The sequence below is a fragment of the Ursus arctos genome, unplaced genomic scaffold (assembly GCF_023065955.2).
Source record: "Ursus arctos isolate Adak ecotype North America unplaced genomic scaffold, UrsArc2.0 scaffold_25, whole genome shotgun sequence".
NCBI lineage: Eukaryota > Metazoa > Chordata > Mammalia > Carnivora > Ursidae > Ursus > Ursus arctos.
In genome coordinates this window covers 2,483,089-2,504,003 of record NW_026622930.1, presented here as the reverse complement: position 1 = coordinate 2,504,003, position 20,915 = coordinate 2,483,089, and the positions used below count along the sequence as shown (strand labels likewise).

Here is a 20,915-nt window from a genome sequence, read left to right as displayed (position 1 = left end):
TGGCCTGGCGCGGGGGGCGGGCACTGGGGCCGAGGGTAGCTTGAGCGCGGCGGCGGCGTTGTTCAGTCAGAGCGAGAACATTCCAGAGGTGAGTCCGGTGGAGGGGCGACGGCCCCGCGCCCCCTCCCCAGTCCTCCCCGCCCCCTCGACCGCCGCGGGCCGCTGGCTGGCGGGGAAGGCGCCCCGACGCCCGCGGCTCACGGCGCCGTCTCTCCGCGCCAGGTCGCCAGGCCCCGGGCGCTGAAGGGTGTGGACCCCGGACGTCGCTGGGACAGCCCCTCCCCGCTGCTCGGCGGCGCCTGGCCCGGCCGCTGCTCGCTGCGCTGCTCCGCCGCCCCTCCTCGGACTCGGGTTCACACGCGCCTCACTTCATCCCAGTCCCGGGCGAGCAGCGTTGGGTTTATGTCTTTATTTGACGAAAACGGTGAGTCCGCGGGCGGGCCGGCGGGGAGATGGCGGCCGCACAAGATGGCGGCGCGCCGCGTGACCCGCGCGCGCGTGTGGCGCAGTTCGAGCGGGCGGGTCCCGCGCCCCCGCCGCCCTGCCCTCCGCCCCGGGCCCCGGCCCCCGCCCCTCACCGCCTCTCCTTACCCCCCTCCCGCCCCCTCCGCCCCCTCCGCCCGGCCCCCTCCCCCGCCGGGCCGCCGCCCCTCCCCCGCCCCGCGGGAGCGCGCCGCGCGGGCTGACTCAGGCCCTATTGCTGCATTCATGAGTCATCGCTCGCTCGGGGGCGGGGGCGGGCCGGGCCGGCGCCCCTCGGCCGCTTTCGTTTTCCCGGCGCGCCGATGCCGGGCGGCGCGCATGGCGGGGTCGCTGCTCCGGGCGGAGCGGCCGGTGGCCATGGGCACCGGAGCGAAGGTTGACTGCGTGTGCGTAGAGCGGGGACGGGGAGGAGCGGTGGCAGTCGCGCTCGGTCGTTGCCTCGCGGCCCGTGCACACTCCCGCGAGACCGCGTGTCCTGGGTTAGGGTTTTTTCCGAGGGAGCCCTGGGTGCTGAACAAGGAGTCCAGGGCCTCCGGATTCAGAGGGGAGGCTGACAGGGCCGGGGGTGGGGTTGGGGGCTGAGTCTGAAGTTTTTCCGTCACCCTAGCCTGGTCGGCGGCGGAGAGATCTTGCGTTAGCGTTAGTCTTTTCAGCAGTTGTTGAAATGGCCGCTCCACCGAAGCGAACCTTTGACGGGTTGAGGCTCTGGGCTTCGGTGTAAACCCCCAACAGCTGAGGCAGTGCAGTTGGTCGTTGGAAGTGTGGCGGCTCCCAGCCGGAGGCCCTTTATGTGGCGACAGGTGTTCTCTGTTAGAGGAGAATGTTAGCTGCTCCTCGCGTGAATGGGGGTGCTTCGTGATGTAGCTGAATGAGGCACGTTTCACCGGGAGGTGAAGAAGGGAGGCTTCTGCGGGAATCACGCTAAACGTGGGGGGGGTTGTATGTGCTTTTCCTTTCTCTTTCAGAGCTGTTGCGCAGCCATTGGTACCTGTATTGGGGAAACATAGCATACAAGCAAGAAGCCTACAGCCTCAGTGGCGAAAATTTTTTCATGTCAGAGACCGAGAACTCTTGCAGTCGTTTATGTCATCCCTTCTTCTCCAGACAGAAGATACCAAAAAGTTGCAATCAAAGATCTCTTCATCTTATTGATAAAGCCACTAATAAGCCAAAATGTCTGTCAATGTCAACCGCAGTGTGTCAGACCAGTTCTATCGCTACAAGATGCCCCGTCTGATTGCCAAGGTAATACTAATCTTCGTTTTAGTTTTGAGGCCTAAGCTCTTCTAGATTTTTAAAGATTGCATCTTTGGGGTAGAGAATGCAAAATTAAAGTTATTTTTTTCTTTAGGTTGAGGGCAAAGGAAATGGTATCAAGACAGTTATAGTCAACATGGTTGACGTTGCAAAGGCGCTTAATCGGCCTCCAACGTGTAAGTAATGCGTCTTAAGGGGTGTATGAAAAAGCATAGTATCTGTGGTCATGACAAACTTCGGAACTGTGTGTTTTGATTGAGTTGTATGCTAGTTTCAGGGTTAAGTGGAGTCTTGGGCTTGAAAACCAAATGATTTATTAGTTGCTATTGGTAAACAAAACTACTCAAGCAACACATATTTTAACCCAGTAAAAAAGTATAAGGGAGTGATATTTGTACATGGGTGAGTGAGTAGCCAAAGATTTCGTTAAAAATCTTCCCTCTCCCCTCTTTCCCCCTCCCAATAGATCCCACCAAATATTTTGGTTGTGAGCTGGGAGCACAGACCCAGTTTGATGTTAAGAATGACCGTTACATTGTCAATGGATCTCATGAGGCGAATAAGCTGCAAGACATGTTGGATGGATTCATTAAAAAATTTGTTCTCTGTCCTGAGTGTGAGAATCCTGAAACAGAGCTGGTGAGTCTTTTGAGGAAAAGCTACACATCTGCTTTTGTGATCCATCCTTTGATATCACAAAATATATGTTCCTGAGAAGGCAGGGCAAACTTAATTGGAAATAAAATGTAAAGCAGCAAATTTTTTAGGTAGTTTATACTGGCTTTTTTAAGTAGATCATTTTGTGGAAAAATAGTTTTATATATTAAGCTGGAGTTACAGTTAGATGTTTTAATAATGCTTTGTTGTTTATAAAAATTTTATTGCAGGCCATAGATGACATACTTGTTTTTACTCCCTTTTTTTGGCAGCATGTCAATCCAAAGAAGCAAACAATAGGTAATTCTTGTAAAGCCTGTGGCTATCGAGGCATGCTTGACACACATCATAAACTCTGCACGTTCATTCTCAAAAACCCACCTGGTAAGTCTTAATGATGAACTTGTAAGATGTTACTGTAAAGCAGTTGGTTATTGGAAACAAAATGGAAGTTTATTTTGCTGCTGTGAAACTAGAATATAAGGAATTTCCCATCGTTGTGCCTTCTTCTGTTGTATCTGTGACTTTGAAAGATGTGCCATTTAGGGTGAAAAGAACAGGTTGCCACTTCAACTCTGCTATGTTGTCGATTTTTAAGACCTGTCCTTTTAGAATAGGTGAAATAGATCATTGTAAAACAGGGGTGCCTGGGTGGCTCAGTCAGCTGAGCGTCTCCTTTGGCTGGGGTCATGATCCAGGTCCCGGGTGTTCGAGCCCCGCATCAGGCTCCCTGGACAGGGAGTCTCCTTCTCCCTCTCTCTCAGATAAATCTTTTTTTAAAAAAATATTGTGGGATTCCAACAAAGGATCTGCTTTTGGAATACTGTGTTGTGAACCCTTGGTCCTGGCTCATTAAGCCCAAGTGGCTTTAGAACATTGCAAGCAACACTCTGTGGCAGATGATGGAAGTTGTCTGACACAATTTGAGCTTGCTATAGCAATAAAGTCTAACCTATTCCAGTGTTCTCCTCCATGAGACCAACTGTTATATAGACTTAAACAGTGTAAACAGTTCTGGGCTAAAGTGTAGTTGAGATGTGCTCTTACTCGAGTTCACGGGGGACAAGAGGGTCAGGAGTGCCAACCTTCATTAACCACCTCATCTTCTGAGATATCACTTACTCTTACTGAACAGTTAAAGACGTTCCATCCTTACCCTGAGTTTTTTATATAGGAAATGATAGTGGATGAATCCTCCAGAATTACAAGTAGCATTGTGTTTGTGTATGATTTTCTGAGGGAAGGTTCCAAAGCAAAAGGAGGCAAGGGATTTAAACGTTCATGAGAGACCGTGGAGGTGTACTATAAACTGTAGTATTGAACTTTTACTTTGTTTTGTTGTAGAGAATAGTGATAGTGGTACAGGGAAGAAAGAAAAGGAAAAGAAAAACCGGAAGGGCAAAGACAAGGAAAATGGTTCTGTGTCCAGCAGTGAGACACCACCACCCCCACCCCCAAATGAGATCAGTCCTCCTCCACATGCTGCGGTGAGTGTAGGGGTGAAGGTGTGGTGGGTGAAGTATTATACCTGGTTGATCAAGGCATAAATAAGGAAACTCGTTTTCATTTTAACATTGCAATAGTATCTTGGGTTCCTGGTTCTATGTGGTTGATTAAGGTAGGTCCAATTTATTTTTGTGGAAAATGAACTTAATACCATTAATATGACGAGAAACCTGGAGCATTTTTTGCATTTTTAAAGCATTTGACTAAGCATACTTGTTCTTGACAGGAAGAAGAGGAGGATGATGATTGGGGGGAGGATACAACTGAGGAAGCTCAAAGACGAAGAATGGATGAAATCAGTGATCATGCGAAAGTTCTGACACTCAGTGATGATTTGGAAAGGACTGTTGAAGAGCGGGTCAATATTCTGTTTGATTTTGTTAAGGTAAAATAATTTGGTTCAAGAGCAGTTAAACATTTTCTTGATCAGTTTCAAGCCTGGGGTTTTTGTTAAGGTATCTTATTACTTTATGCTGGTTACCTGGCACATAACTTTTTCTCGTGCTATTTTTTGGATACTCAAACCCCAGGCTTATTTAACTTGCTGTTTAAATATTTCCTGAGGTGTACAGTACTTCCAGGTACTGTGTTTGGCGAATGCCTATCATTGAAAAATTCTGAAACTGTAATAAGGTAGGAAAAAAAGTCCTTGAAAGTGGGGACTAGCATCTCTAGAGCAAAATGTGTCTCCATTTCACTGAATTGTCCCTTTCCATTTGCAGAAAAAGAAAGAAGAAGGTATTATTGACTCATCAGACAAAGAAATTGTTGCTGAAGCAGAAAGATTGGATGTAAAAGCCATGGGCCCTCTTGTTCTGACTGAAGTTCTTTTTAATGAGAAGATTAGAGAACAAATTAAGAAATACAGGCGCCATTTCCTACGAGTAAGCAAATTATTTTAGGTTCATAAATGAGATTAGAGCTCTGTGACCCTGGGAACAGGTTCTCTGTCATCCTAAAACTAGAGATAATTGACCTACCTTGCCAAGCACGGGAGTATTTGGAAAATGTCTTGTATAGTCTTTCATGGATGAAGTAATATATAGATTTTTATGCGTTGACCTTTTGAGCTACTGTTTAAGGCCATAGTCTTAAGGAACAATCTTGAGACAATGAGTATACTTATTTGAAATTTCTTTAAAAGCTTGTTAATGCCAACACATTTATTTTCAGTTTTGTCACAACAACAAAAAAGCTCAACGGTACCTTCTTCATGGTTTGGAGTGTGTGGTAGCAATGCATCAAGCTCAGCTCATTTCCAAGATTCCCCATATCTTGAAGGAGATGTATGATGCAGATCTGTTGGAAGAAGAAGTCATCATCAGCTGGTCAGAAAAGGTGCGAAATAGATAGCTTACAAACAGCCTCTAGGATCAGAAGTATTATTGAGACCGTAGTTGGGGCAATTTAGGAAGAGGTAACTTCTGATACTTGGGTTTCTTCTACATTGAAATGCAGTCCCTGGTATAATCTATAGGTGATTCCCAACTTTTTAGTAATAATGGAAGAAAATATTTAGACTCTTCATTACTTGTTTGTATCTGTTGAGTCAAAATTAGGATATGACCCAGTCCCTTCAAAGAGCTCAGTGTAGGCAGTTACATAAATTAATTTTTAGATTTCTCCAACTGAGGAAATTTATTGAACATTTTTTAGGCCTCTAAGAAATATGTCTCAAAAGATCTTGCCAAAGAGATTCGTGTCAAAGCAGAACCGTTTATAAAATGGTTAAAGGAAGCAGAGGAGGAATCTTCTGGTGGTGAAGAAGATGATGAAGATGAGAACATTGAGGTAAAATTTGTTAAGGTTTGGGTTTATAAAATGATAATTGGGTAATTTAAAATTTTTAGATACAGCAAAACGTGGTCTCAACAATTTGGGAAATTTTCATGTTAATGTAAAGGGTTGGGGAAATCTCTGCCCCTAGACTTAATTGCAAATAGACATACGAATCCTCAAAGGAGTGTTCAATTAACGGCAGGTTGAGTATACAGGTGCTAGTTGTCCATAAAAATTAAGATGCTATCAGGCTGAGCAAGAACTTAGTTTTCAAATAACAAAAAGTTTTTGTGCAGAATGATGGCTTTGGGGCACCTGGGTGGCTCAGTTGGTTAAGCATCCTACTCTACATTTCTGCTCAGGTCATGATCTCAGGGTTTTGAGATCAAGTCCTGCGTGAAAACTGTGAAGCCTCCTTGGGATTCTCTGCCTCTACTGCCGCTCCCCCCATGCCCACACACTTTTTCAAAAAAAGTGATGCCTGTGTCTGGGTAGTTTTTCCTCCCTTGTTGACCATTAATTTGTATTACTATTTTTATAAATAGGTTTATTGGGATAAAGATTTACAATCAAAAATTGTTTTGTCAGGTGGTGTATTCGAAGACTGCCAGTGTACCTAAAGTCGAAGCTGTGAAGTCTGACAACAAGGATGATGACATTGATATTGATGCCATTTAAAGGGGTGGGTGCAGCCCAGCTTAACAGTGTAATGCTGCGAATCTTTCTGCATCATCAGCCAGAAGTGCAACATGTATGTGCAAAAGCTAAAATGGCTTAACATCATGCTACACTTTCTACTAAAAATGTATTGCTGTGAGTGGTCTGTAATTAAGCCCAACAAGACATCTAGGGAGTCCATACACATATCAGTGAGCAGATATAGTTTGCTTATTTATAGCATGTTTCTTTTTGAAAAATTAGTGGTGGACACATTTGGATCACATTTATACAGTTAAATAAAGATTTGATTTTGGTCATTCTTCAGATTTTGGCTCTGAATGACTTAAGCTGAAATGGCTCCTTTTTAAGATACTGCACCATCATTAACCTGATAGGATTTTTGGAGCCTGTTAGATTTTGTTAGATGCGGAGACTGTAAAGATGTCTTCAGCAGAATGTAAACATAAGCTTACTTGTAATTATCTTAATCAGCCATTGAGAAATACAGTACTTGGGACTGTTCAGTCTCTCAAATTGGCATCTGGTGGTGTACATTCTTCCCATGCCAAGGTGGACTGATAATCAAATGGCAGTGCAACATCTTTATCTTGCTGAGAAGTAAAAATGACCTGAGTGTCCTATAAATAATTTTAAGAGCAGGTTTTGAAACTTGAATTGTGTTTTTTCAGTTCGTGTATACTTACCCCAAATTGTAGTCTTTGGAGTCATGTGCATTGCACGTTGGATGAGCCAGGGGAATTACTACATTAACAAATAAGCATTTTATGTGTATGTAGCTGTTGCTTTGTACTGACTGAGAAAATTCTGGAACTAGGGTGTGATTATATAGTAAGCTATGATTTTATTTGGGGGAAGCAGGAAAAGGTGCACTTAATCTCTAACAAAAACTGGGCATAATTTTTCAACTTTTATTATGATTTAGTTACAGTTTCAAAATGTTAAAGGCATACAGTATCTTTTGTTCATTGTGGATTTCCTCCTGATAATATGGTTTGTTCTTTAATGCCTTGTATACGTGGATACTTTAGTTTATGCTTTTTAGGTTTTGGTTGCTATCTTGCCAAAATAAGTGTTACTGTGTCTCAGACTTGATTCCCCCCCACCCACCCAATGTCTTATTTAAAAAAAAAAAAAAAAGCTAAAAGCATACTTCAAGTTAAAGCCTATATTTTGGTGTAAGACTTAAGGTGTTTTTTATTTCACATTGAATATAGCCAACACCCAAGAAGCCTGATCATGGCCACTGAATGCAGGCAACTGGGCCTGACCCCAGCCTATCCTGAGGTTTAGATTAGGAAATAACTTACTGGCGAATTCTTCGCTCATTTAGCTGATCTAAACTCGCTTGATACGGGTTATGGCTATATCTGAGAAATCATCTTCAAGGGAAAAACTGGTTGCATTTATTCTATTCCACAAGTACACTGGGAATCAACAATCCAAAGGGTTAATTTTGTTGGAAGCACTGTCTTACATCATTCACCCTTTTGTGTGTGTGTGATCCATTTTCACAGATTATAATGAGACCTTAATAAATGTAAGAATTTTTCACATTGGAAATTACACAAACATTTGATACAATAAAACCTTGTTAGCTTGATATTTCAAGAAGGTAAAATCAAGTAATCTTACTGGAGACCTACAAATTGGTACCCCTCACTTCCTTTTTAATCGATTTTGATGAGTGAAGCAGAAGCACCTACCTGGAGGGAATGTGCTTTGTCACACCAAAGAGATGAAGTTTTTACAAATTTACATCTCATTTAGGTTTCAAATTCTTTGCCATAGGCCAATTTGCTTTCATCATCTGAAATTCTATAGGAGATAGTGGTGACCTAAGCCAAGTTGCATGCAACATAATATCAAGCTAATGGGGTTCTGTTATAGTTGGGGGTTTTGGGGTTTTATTTTTTTGTTTTTTGTTTTCCTTTAACCTGAAGGAAAACCTGTTTGGGGCTTCTAAACACTAAAGAGAAAATTTTGGCTTAGACTAGTATTCAGTCTGGTGCCAAACTTCCAATGGAATTCAAATCCACATAATAGAAGTTTTATCCATAGAGGCTATCCTAATAAATTAATCCTTCACTTTGATCTATTCAATGGTCTTAAAATTTCCTGTTTCAAACAGCTACATTACTTGATTAAAACAATGTTAAAATTATAATTTGTCTCTGCTTTAATATTAAAATTACTCTAGATTCTTATAAGATTGAAGCATTACACTCTGCCGTGTTTTGTAGCTGCTGCTTTGGATTTGTATTGGGATGTTTCCTTCCGTGGTTGCCAGCCCCACTCACAAAAACGGATGCTGCTCATTACTGTGGGTTAGTGACTTTCCTTAGGTCTTGTATTCTTGTTCTGTAACTCTGATTACAACCTGAAAATGTCGGCCTTAATCTTGAGTTCTTGAAATCTTGATGGGTGCTTACTTCAGGGAATTGAGATGTTAGGTACATAGTTTTCTGGTTAAGAAAGAGAAGTAGAGGAGATTGCTTTCCAAACAAGGTCTTTCCTGAAATTAATAAACCTACAGGTCTAAAGGTTGGGGAAGGGAAAGGGGTGTAACGTGTAGTGCTCAATGCTTTACTTGTCAGGCTGTGTTGGAATTGCCCCCACTGTTTACTCCAGTGCACTAAGCACTGAGTAAAAGCCTTTGACCTGAAGATAACTTAGAAATGAAAGCTGGCCTTTCTAAAAGAGTGGAAAATCCAGAAGGGTACTGATGCATGCAAATGAGCTGCCTTCCTGTGTTTTGTGTTTGTTGCATTGATCCTCACAGTGATCCTGAGGTATAGTATTGTCCCAAGGTCACTCCTCTAATCTGACTCTTGTGCCCAACCACTTTGTACTGCACTGCAGAGATAAGTGTTTAAAACCAAAACAAAAAGATTCTGCTGGTATCTACTTAGAACTTGAGCGGAACAGCCCAACAATAATTGAGATTTAAAATTTTCTTAACAGTTCTGCAAATAATCCTTAGTGAACTAATAGATATAGCTTTACCTGTCCATATTCTAGAGTAACCCAAAAATGCGGAGTTGTCGCAGACTGCTTTGTCCTACTGATGGTTCTTCAAATGTGGCGGCCCTCTGGACTACTCCAGTTTCTCAGGGCACTCTCAGTACCAGGACACAGTACTGGTACTCAGTACAGTGCATTTGTTTCTCTGACCTGTCCCTATATAGACCTTGACTCTTAAGAACTGACAGGTCATAAAGAGTCATGTGGGCAAATGACTTGGCAGAGGTCTCAGATCTGGCTTATGCAGTCTCCAGAGTCTGACTCTGTGAGCCTTTTTTTAAAGAAGGTTGAGGGCTTGGGTTTTATGTCCACCTGCAATAGGGTTCTGTACTCCAACTTTAATATCTGATTCTCTACAGCCAGGAAATGGAACCATTCTTGTGTGCTAGAATATGGGGATGATAGCTACATGAAGAGAATTTTCTCTCAGAACGTAGATCAGGAGACTACAGGGTTAGGCTCTCAAAGCAGACAGTAGGGTCAGAGTTGCCCCAGTCCCTGCCTTTGGGATGTTATTCAGTGAGCCCTTTCTAAGGGGCATATTCACTTGGGCTTTGAAATTAGATCTGGATTCTTGCCAGGACCTCCCTGGAAGATGGTAGGGATGGAAATCCCTCTGTACAACACTTGAAATTCTAATGGAAGCCTAATATTGCAACCTGTGGAGGTATTGCTGGGCTGAGGCAGCTAGGGAAAATTGGTCTGTCTGGAAGAAGGGGAGAGAAGGATAGTGTGTGTGCTGGTACCTCCAGACATCTGGAAGAGCAGTCAGACTGAGGAGAGCAGTGGGCAGCTAAAAGTTACTTTTGGCTAGGAAACAAGGTTTAGAACAGTTAGAAGTACAGTGTTTAAGCAGCCATTAGTGTGCCATAGGTGGTCGCCATGAGCAGCACTTACTGCAGTGGTACTCAGACTAAGCCAGTCTGAGGACAGTCCATGGTTCCTACTGGGATCACATAACAGCTGTAAATAGCACCTGAACCAATAGCTAGCTCAGCCTGTCACCTGTCCACCAGATTGAGTTAGCTGAGAAGCTCCTATCAGCACTTCATGGGGCAGCCCTTAGCTAGTGCTGGCAGCATGAAGTCCCCAACCCAAGGTGAGAAGGACTGAGGAGTTCAAGGCCAGTGAATGAAGCTAGGTGAAGTCTGGTCCCAGTGGTCCTTAACCCAGGGAAGGGGTCATTACAAAGTACTCTGGGGGTTGGTAGCACAGGTAACATGTATACCTCACTGGAAGAAACTGGCCCAGAGAGGAGACAGTTGTCCTAGGGTCCTGTGGCACACCCACAGAGGCTTCTGCCTAAGCTAGTGCGTATGCTGTACAGCTTCCAGATTTCTTGCGCTATGGGGGACTTAACAGAGATAAGAACTTTCCTGGTCGTTAGGCTGGTTTGTGCAGGGAAGATAAGATGGCAGCTTCACAGGATCCTCACTTCATGTTGGGTGACACTGCTTCTGAAGGGGCTAGAGCCATCAGAAGCAGGCCTCTCCAAACTGGGAAGCAGGGTTTCCCAGGGACCTGGCATCCCCTCAGGCATCTCAGCAGATCCCTTGAGTCTCTGACTTGCCTCAAACCTTGGGTAAGTTTGTACTTGTTCCAGCTTTGTCCCTATTCTATAGGAGTCCCCAGACCAAAACAGACACAGGCTAGTGGTGGAACTTGAGAGAGGACATGGTTGGATACTTAAGGACTTCCTGAAATTAGAAGCATCTTGGGATGAGTATGGGTAAAAATTTGGGAGGGAAGAATGGGGGGGAGCACATTTGGAAAGTAGAAACCATTCCCTGTAGATGACTGCAGTGGATGAGGCTGTAGGCATTGAGGCCTTCTGCAAGCTCAGGGCCTTGAATGGAGCTTTTTAAAGCTGTGGGAACCAGTACATCTGCATCGTGCTGCCTGGGTAGCTAAGCCAATGGGAATCAGGAGTTGGGGGGCAACTCTGTGGTGCTGAGGGGTAGACTAGTAAAGACAGGGGTGCATGTTCACCCTGAGAAAGTTGGGGATCCCAAAACAGCTTTGGCTGTTTTGAAGGCACAGTGTCCCAGATTGAAGAGAGCAGGCCCAGACCCCCATCCCATAGGCAAAATCAGAACCCAAGAGTGCTGGAACTTCACCCCAAGACCAGATCTCCCGTTTAGGGTATGGGTAAAGGTCAGCACACTGGATGGGTCTCTGGAGGTTCAGGACCTGAGTGGACACAGGGTTTTTCTGCTCTGGACTCTAGGTCGGGGACCTCAAACTTAGGAGAAAAGCATCTTCGGAGGTAACTACAAGTCATAAATGTGAAGTTCTTGATAACATTCTCCAGATCTGGAGAAGAGGATGGTTTTCCAGGGAGTCACATGATAATGGAAGTACTGGGAACCTTGCGCAAGTCTAGCATTAGGAGGACCCAGGGATAGCAGCTGGTCCAGCCTTGTGGACACACTAGCAACCAGGGCACTACCCACCTGTCTTCTCTCTGGGTTTGTTTCTCTTTGCACTACCCATAAAATTCCTGGTCCTCTAGAACTGCACTTGTCTCCTCACGATTTTGCTTTCTCAGGGTATCCTGTGGCCATGAAGCCTCTGTTTCTGCTCTTTAATGCTCGGTCCTTCAGACTTCCTAATTCAAATGCCTGTCAAGGTGTCTGTGTACACTTTACTGATGCTCAACATTTCTATCAAGTTGATTTATTTCCAGCTGTTGTAAGCTCTGTTGGCAGCTCCAGTCAGCTGTGGCTGAGGTGGCAGGGTTGTCACAAGGGATTTGAAGTGTGGCTGCCAGAGGTTGCCTTACAGTAGGCTGAACCAAAACATCGGCAAACGGATAAAATTAGCATTGAGGATTCCAGGAAGAGGGCAGAATAGGCAGCACCAGGAATCTGTCCCCACCTAGAGAACAACTGCACTGACAGAATTTGACTCTTGGAACTCTGGAGTCTGTTGAAGGCTTAAGTTCCAGGAGAAGACCTGACAGTAAACTGCAGTTAATTTTGGTTAATTTCCAATCCTAGCACAATAGTAGCTACCCATCCTCCACCCCCATGTGTAGGGCAGGCGGCTGTGTGTTCCTGGAGCAGCCCGCACACCTTGCAGGAGCCAGGGTACACCAAAAGGATCCTGTCCTCCAAATATCGGGGATCTGTTCTCTGATTGCTGCTTCTGATGAGAGTACATATAAAAGAGGAAGCCACTGTTGCACCTCCCCCCATGGTGACAAACCCCTGTTCAGACTGAAGTGACTTCCAGTGAATGTGAAGAGATGGTACCCCCTGTCACCTCCATTTTTCTCTCTTTCCTTTTGGGGGTCATGTATTAAAGGCTAGGATGTTTGAAAGCAACTGCACTTGGAAAATCAGAAGGTGACCACGCATGCTCAGGGCAAAGCTTCAACTCAAAAGATTTGAAAAGACCTTAAGTCTCTACCTTAGGGTGATCCTTGGCACACGGAGAGCCTGTAAGTAAATACATTCTGTAATTTATTTTTTTAAGATTTTGAGATGGTACAAGTGTGGAGGAGGCTCAGAGGGAGAGGGCGAAGCAGACTCCCTGATGAGCAGGGGACCCCCCCCCCAACACAGGGCTCAATCCCAGGACCCTGATATGATCTGAGCCAAAGGCAGACGTTTAACCCACTGAGCCATCCAGTCACTCCTATAACCTGTCATTTAAAATAATAAAACCCAGCAAGTCCTGGAGATGGGAGAGAATCTGATTTCCAGAGTTAACACTTTATTGATTTAAATATCCGCTATACAGGGGCGCCTGGGTGGCGCAGTCGTTAAGCGTCTGCCTTCGGCTCAGGGCGTGATCCCGGCGTTCTGGGATCGAGCCCCACGTCAGGCTCTTCCGCTATGAGCCTGCTTCTTCTTCTCCCACTCCCCCTGCTGTGTTCCCTCTCTCGCTGGTGTCTCTATCTCTGTCGAATAAATAAAATCTTTAAAAAAAAAAGAAAAAACTAGCTCTGAGAAAGACCTGATTGTAGATCTGAACAAAGAGTTTAAGGAGGGCACATATTGCATGGAGCACTGGGTGTTATACGCAAACAATGAATCATACACTACATCAAAAACTAAGGATGTACTGTATGGTAACTAACATAATAAATTTTAAAAAATAAAATTACTGTTAAAAATTTAAGAAGTTTAACCATCTTAAAGATGGTCAAAGAACTAAAGGAAGATGTGGAGAAAGTCAAATTTCTGAACAAAATAGAAATATCAATAGAAATAAACCTTAAGAAATCCAAAAAATTCTGGAGCAGAAAAGTACAAATGAAAAATTCACTAGAGGAATTCAAAGGCAGATTTGGGCATGCAGAAGAAAAAAAAAAACAGCAAATTTAAAATACTGGAAGTTACTGAGTCTGAAAAAACAGGTCAAAGAAAAGTGAACAGAACCTTAGTGACCTGTGGGCACCATTTAGAGGACCAACATCTATGTTGTGGGAGTCTCAGAAGGAAAAGAGAAAGGGACAGAGAATATTTGAAGAAACATGGTTGAAATTTTCCCAAGGTAAATGAAACATGAAACTCAACAAACATCCGAGAGGCTCAATAAACTCCCAGGTAAGATAAATTCAGATTCACACTGAGACACATCATAATCATTTTCAAAAAGACAAAATCTTGAAAACAGCAAGAGGAAAGCAAATCATACATAACAGAATGGTGCCCACTACCATAAATAATCAGATGTATCATCAGAAGCTTCATAGACCAGAAATTTGGTATATTCAAAGTACTAAATGAAAAAATAACCCATCATTAAGTGAGAGAGGAAATATAACACTCCCAAATAACTAAAAGCTGAGGAGGTTTGTTACCTCCAGACTTGCCTTGCAAGAAATGCTCAAGGGATGCCTGTGGCGTGAAATAAAGAATGCCATAGTAACTCAAAGCTGTAAGAAACAAAAAACTCAAATACACGGGGAATTATAAAAACTATTGTGGCAATGGTTTGTAACTCCCAACTTTTATTTTCTACAAGATTTAAGAGAATACATTTTTAAAAATTACTAATCTAAAAGCTAGTATTACTAGTAGCTTTATTTTGTAAGTCCCAATTTTTATTTTTTTTCCCCAAAGATTTTTGTCAGCGCGCACAAGGGGGGCGGGAAGGGGCAGCAACAGGCAGAGAGAGAGCCAGGCTCCCCGCTGAACAAGGAGCCCAACACAGGACTCGATCCCAGGACCCTGGGACCATGACCTGAGCCAAAGGTAGACAGCTAACTGAGCCACCCAGGCATCCCCCAATTTTTATTTTCCACATAACTGAAGAGACAAATTTTAAAGAATTATTTGTTTTTGGATACTCTGCATAAAGATGTAGTTATGTGACATCAGTAACCGACGGGGTAGGGACAGAGCTGTAAAGAAGCAGAGTTTTGGGGGGCGCCTGGGTGAAGCATCTGCCTTTGGCTCAGGGCGTGATCCTGGCGTTATGGGATCGAGCCCCACATCAGGCTCCTCTGCTAGGAGTTTGCTTCTTCCTCTCCCGTTCCCCCTGCTTGTGTTCCCTCTCTCGCTGGCTGTGTCTCTGTCAAATAAATAAAATCTTAAAAAAAAAAAAAAACAGTTTTTGTATGTTAATGAGATTAAGTCAGTACTAATTCAAATTAGAGAGTTACAACTTCAGGATGTTAAATGTAATCCCTATGGTAACCACAAAGAAAATAGCTGTAGAATATATACAATAGGAAACGAGAAAATATAAACATTTAATTACAAATATCAACTAAACACAAAAGATGACAGTAATTCAGGAAATGGACTAAAACAGGTGTATACAGAAAACACAATGACAAAATTAAGTCCCTACTTACCAGTATTAATTTAAATGTAAATGGTGGGGTGCCTGAGGGGTTCAGTCTATTAAGTGTCCAACTCTTGATCTCAGCTCAGGTCTCGATCTCCACATTGGTAATGGAGCCTACATTACATACATACTTACATGCATACATACATACATAAATGTAAATGAATTAAACTCCAATCAAAAGATAGGGATTGGCAGAATAAATAAAAACATGATCGCAACTACATGCTATCTAAAAAGACTCATTTTGAGATCCAAGCCCAAATAGATTGAAAGTGAAAGGATGGCAAAAGAAACATTCCATGCAAATAGTAACCAATAGAGATCAGGAATGACTATACTAATATCAGACAAAATAGACTTCAAATCAATGAAAGTTATAAAAAAATTAATAAAAATTTCAATACAGCAAAACAATAAGACAATTATGAACATAGACATAACTGATCACAGACCAGGAAAATGAATGAAAAACAGAATTGAAGGCAGAGATAGTTCTACACTAGCAGTTGGAGGCTTTAATTCCTCTCTCTCAGAATAACCAGCGGAAGTAATGAAATAGAAGACTTAAATAACCAACTAGACCTAAGAGACGTTTACAGACCGTTTCACCCAACAACAGCTGCACACATTCTTTTCAAGTGCACATGGGACATTTTCTAGGATAGGCAGTATGGTAGGGTAAAAAATAAGTCTCAATATATTTAAAAAGATACTGTACAAAGCATCTTCTCTGACCACAATGGGATGAAGTTAGAAATCAACAGAAGTAGGGGCGCCTGGGTGGCTCAGTCGTTGAGTGTCTGCCTTCGGCTCAGGGCATGATCCCAGAGTTCTGGAATCGAGCCCCACATCAGGCTCGTCTGCTGGGAGCCTGCTGCTTCCTCTCCCACTCCCCCTGCTTGTGTTCCCTCTCTTGCTGGCTGTCTCTCTCTCTCTGTCAAATAAATGAAATCTTAAAAAAATCAACAGAAGTAAACTGGGGGAGAAAAAGTGGAAATGCCCTTAATCAATGGATCAAAGAAGAAATCACAAGGGAAATTAGAAAATATTTAGAGATGAATGAAAACAAAAACAAAACTTACATGAGGCACAGCAAAAGCTATGCTAAGCTATACATGCTTACGTTACAAAACAAAAATCTCAAAAACCTAACTTTACAACTTAAGGAACTAGAAAAAGAACAAACTGGGGCGCCTGGGTAGCGCGGTCGTTAAAGCGTCTGCCTTCGGCTCAGGGCGTGATCCTGGCGTGCCGGGATCGAGTCCCACATCGGGCTCCTCGGCTGGGAGCCTGCTTTTTCCTCTCCCACTCCCCCTGCTGTGTTCCCTCTCTCGCTGGCTGTCTCTCTGTCACATAAATAATAAAATCTTTGAAAAAAAGAAAAAAAAAGAAAAGAACAAACTAAACCCAAAGCTAGCAGAAAGAAGGAATAATAAACTAGAGATAAATGAAATAGAGAATAGAAAAATAGGGTGGGGGAATGGGATAGACCAGTGATGGGTAGTAAGGAGGGCACGTGTTGCATGGTGCACTGGGTGTTATACACAACTAATGAATCATCGAGCCTTACATCAGAAACCGGGGATGTACTGTATGGTGACTAACATAATATAATAAAAAATCATTAAAAAAATAATAGAAAAAAGTCAATGAAGGGGCGCCTGGGTGGCTCAGTCGTTAAGCATCTGCCTTCGGCTCAGGGCATGATCCCAGCATCCTGGGATCGAGCCCCGCATCAGGCTCCTCCGCTGGGAGCCTGCTTCTTCCTCTCCCACTCCCCCTGCTTGTGTTCCCTCTCTCGCTGGCTGTCTCTCTCTGTCAAATGAATAAAATCTTAAATAAATAAATAAATAAATAGAGCTAAAGGAAGAAATAGCAATACAATAACAGGACCTTATTGCCCCAGTTATATCAATGGTTGATCATCCAGACAGAAAATCAATAAGGAAATATTAGCCATAAATGACAAGCCAGATGGACTTAGATATTTAGAGTATTCCATCTAAAAGCAACGGCATATACATCCTTACCAAGTGCATGTGGAACATTTTACAGTATAGATCATGTTAGGCCACAGAACAAGTCAGTACATTTAAAACTGTTGAAATAATGTCAAGCATCTTTTCCAAACACAATGGTATGAAACTAGAAATTAATTACTTGAAGAAAACTGGAAAGTTCACAAATATGTGGAGATTAAACACAGCTACTGAAAAACCAATAGGTCAAAGAGGAAATCAAAAGGAATGAAAAAATACCTTGAGACAAACAAAACGGAGATATGACATGCCAGAATTTATGGGATGCAGGGGCGCCTGGGTGGCGCAGTCGTTAAGCATCTGCCTTCAGCTCAGGGCGTGATCCCAGCGTTCTGGGATCGAGCCCCACATCAGGCTCCTCAGGTGGGAGCCTGCTTCTTCCTCTCCCACTCCCCCTGCCTGTGTTCCCTCTCTCGCTGGCTGTCTCTCTCTCTGTCAAATAAATAAATAAATAAAGTCTTTAAAAAAAATTTTATGGGATGCTGCAAAAGCAATTGTAAGACAGAAGTTTGTCCTGATTAATACCTATCTCAAGAAACTAGAAGAACAAATGAAGCCCAAAGTTAGTAGAAGGAAGGATATAACAAAGTAGAAATAAATGAAATAGACACTAAAAGGACAATGGAGAAGATCAGAGAAACTAAGCTGGAAAGATAAACTAAATTGAGAAACCTTTAGCTAGAGTCACCAAGAGAAAAAGGACTCAAAAAAGAAAAGAAAAGGAAATGAAAGAGATGTTAGAACTGATAACACAGAAATGCAAAGGATCATAAGAGACTTGTGAACAATTATGTGCCAACAAATTGGACAACATAGAAGAAATGGGTACATTTCTAGAAACAACCTACAAAAACTGAACCATGATGAAATAGAAAATCTGCATGGACTGATCACTAGTAAGGAGATTGAATCAGTCATCAAACCCTCCAACCAAACCAAAGTCCAGGACCAAACGGCCTCACTGGTGAATTCTACCAAACACTCAAAGAATTAATCTCATTCTCAAAGTCTTCCAAAAAATAGAAGAGGGGGAAACTCTTCTAAACTTATTTTATGAGGCCAGCATTACCCTGACAACAAAATGAGTCAAGGATGCCACAAGAAAAAAATTACAGGCCAATATCTCTAATGAACATAGATGCAAAACTTCTCAACAAAATACTAGCAAACTGAATTGAAAAATACATTAAAAGGATCATACACCATGATCAAGTGGGATTTTTTCCAGAGATGCAAGAATCCAGGGTTCAACATCCACAAATCAGTCAATGTGAGTCACCACCTTAACAGAGGAGATAATCATATAATTATCTCATTCAATCCAGAAAAAGCATTTGACAAAGTTGAATATCCATTTACGATAAAAACTCTCATCAGAGCAAGTATGGAGGGAATATATCTCAACATAATAAAGGCCATATATGATAAGCCCACAGCTAACGTCATATTAGAAGAAAAGCTGAAAGCTTTTCCTATAAGATCAGGAAAAAGACAAGGATGCCCACTTCTGCCACTTTGATTCAATATAGTATTGGAAATCCTAGCTAGAGCAATTAGGTAAGAAAAGGCATCCATATTAGAAGGAAAGAAGTAAAACTGTCACTATTTGTGGATAGCATGACATCATATATAGAAAACCCTAAAAATTTCATCAAAAACTATCAGAAAAAATAGAGTTGCAGGATACAAAATCAATACACAAAAAATGGTTGCATTTCTATATACTAGTGAACTATCAAAGAAATTAAACAACCCCATTTATAATTGCATCAAAAAGAATAAAGTACAGGGGTGCCTGGGTGGCTCAGTCAGTTAAGCGTCTGCCTTCAGCTCAGGTCATGATCTCAGGGTCCTGGGATCAATCCCCAGGGTCTGGCTCCCTGCTCAGCAGGGAGTCTGCTGCTCCCCCTCCCTCTGCCCTTTCTCCTGCTTGTGCTCTCTTTCTCTCACTCTCTCAAATAAAATCTTAAAAAAAATAAAAATAAAATACCTAAGAATAAATTTAACCAAGGAAGTGAAAGAGCTGTATATTATTTTTTAAATATTTATTTACTTGAGAGAGTGAGAACAAGACAGAGGGAGAGAGGGAAGCAGACTCCCACCAAGCAGGAACCCTGACATGGGGCCATATCCCAGGACCCTGAGATCATGACCTGGGCCAAAGACAGACACTTAATGGACTGAGCCACCCAGGTGCCCCTAGTCTTTTAAATCATAGAAAATTAAAAGTGGGGTTACAAACCAAAATTCCAACAATACTAGCTTTTACAATTGCCCATGTTTTTACATTTACTGAAGATCTTTATTTCTTCAAGATCTTCAAGATGTTGCCTAGAGTCCTTTCATTTCAGCCTGAAGGAGTCCCTTCAGCATTTCTTGCAGAACCTGTCTCATGGTAATGAACTTTCTTAGCTTTGGTTTATCAAGGAGTATCTTAATTTCTCCATTTTTGGAGGACACTTCTCCCAAATACAGGATTCTTGCTTGACAGTTGCTTGTTTTTTGTTTTTTGGGTTTTTTTCCTTCAGCACTTTAAATATATCAACCCATTGTCTTCTGGCTTCCAAGGTTTCTGATAAATTTGGTGATAATCTTACTGGGAATCCCTGTCTGTGATGACTTGCTCCTCTCTTGTTGCTTTCAAGATTCTCTTTGTCTTTGTGATTTGACATTTTTATTATGTGTCTTGGTGAGTCTTTTAAGCGGTTCCATTCATGTCTGTCATCGAAGTTGAGAAGTTGTCAGCCATGATTTCATTAATTAATCTCTTTGCCCCCCCTTTCTTGTCCTCCTGAGACCCCCGCAGTGCATATGTTGGTTCCCTTAGGTTCTCTCACTTTTCTTCAATCTTTCTCTTTCTGTTCCTTAGACTCAATAATTTCCATTGTCCTATCTTCAAGTTTGCTGATTCTTTCTTCTGCCTGCTCAAATTTACTCTTGAATCCCTCTAGTGAATTCTTCTTTTTAGTTATTATACTTTTCAGACCCAAAATTTCCTTTTGATTCCTTTCATGCTCCCCATCTCTTCACTGATATTTCCATTTTGTTCATATATCATTTTCTTGACTCTGTCCACATATTCCTTTAGCTCTTTGAATATCTTTAAGACAGTTGATTTCAAGTCTTTCTAGCAAGTCCACCATGTGCTCTTCCCTAGATGAGGTTTCTGTCTTTGAGTGGGCTAGAATTTCCTGATTTTTATGTGTGTTGGGATTTGTGATTATTGTCATTGAAAACTGAGCATCTGAAATTTACAATGTGGTAACTCTGGAAATCAAAATATTTCCCTTCCCCAGGGTTTTCTTTTTTTATCAAGCCTTTTTTTTTTTTTTTTTTTTTGAGAGGTGGGGTGGGAGGGGCAGAGGGGGAGAGAGAAACCCAAGCAGACTCCTTGCTCATCACAGGGCCCGATGCAGGGCTCAATCTCATGACCCTGAGATCATGACTCCAGCCAAAATCAAAAGTTGGTTGCTCAACCGACTGAGCCACACTGGTGCCCCTCTTTCTGTAAAATAATTATTGTAGGGTATTTTTGTGCTGAGGATCAGCCTGAGGTGTAAACTTAAGGTCTTCTCAGGTCTTTTCTGAGACTATGTCTTTTCCTGGTCATGTATGGTGACTTTTCCAAATTCCCCCCTACACATGTGGTTGCTTTTGAATGTCTGAATTCTTAATTATCTGGTTACC

The 20,915-nt window shown here is 42.5% G+C and overlaps 1 protein-coding gene and 1 non-coding gene across 2 annotated transcripts; both read left to right on the top strand.

Annotated features, from left to right (window-relative positions):
* Position 1: 1 nt before the first annotated feature.
* On the top strand, positions 2 to 8,524 carry EIF5 (eukaryotic translation initiation factor 5). Its single transcript, XM_026515238.4, has 12 exons — positions 2 to 88; positions 223 to 424; positions 1,449 to 1,728; positions 1,835 to 1,916; positions 2,207 to 2,379; positions 2,670 to 2,781; positions 3,742 to 3,884; positions 4,130 to 4,288; positions 4,626 to 4,787; positions 5,077 to 5,241; positions 5,560 to 5,694; positions 6,271 to 8,524. Exons 3-12 carry the CDS (start codon positions 1,657 to 1,659, stop codon positions 6,358 to 6,360), a joined length of 1,293 nt encoding a protein of 430 aa, XP_026371023.1. The 5' UTR covers positions 2 to 88; positions 223 to 424; positions 1,449 to 1,656; the 3' UTR covers positions 6,361 to 8,524.
* Positions 3,278 to 3,401, top strand: LOC113267439 (small nucleolar RNA SNORA28). The gene has a single exon (XR_003320786.1). It is a non-coding gene; the product is annotated as a small nucleolar RNA SNORA28 (small nucleolar RNA).
* Positions 8,525 to 20,915: the final 12,391 nt, after the last annotated feature.

Bases quoted from the DNA above. Each gene is read 5' to 3' on its own strand.
- EIF5 (XM_026515238.4), top strand. From the start codon at position 1,657: ATGTCTGTCAATGTCAACCGCAGTGTGTCAGACCAGTTCTATCGCTAC. The intron at 1,729-1,834 runs GTAATACTAATC...TTTTTTCTTTAG, and splicing joins TGCCCCGTCTGATTGCCAAG to GTTGAGGGCAAAGGAAATGG. The intron at 5,242-5,559 runs GTGCGAAATAGA...AACATTTTTTAG, and splicing joins TCATCAGCTGGTCAGAAAAG to GCCTCTAAGAAATATGTCTC.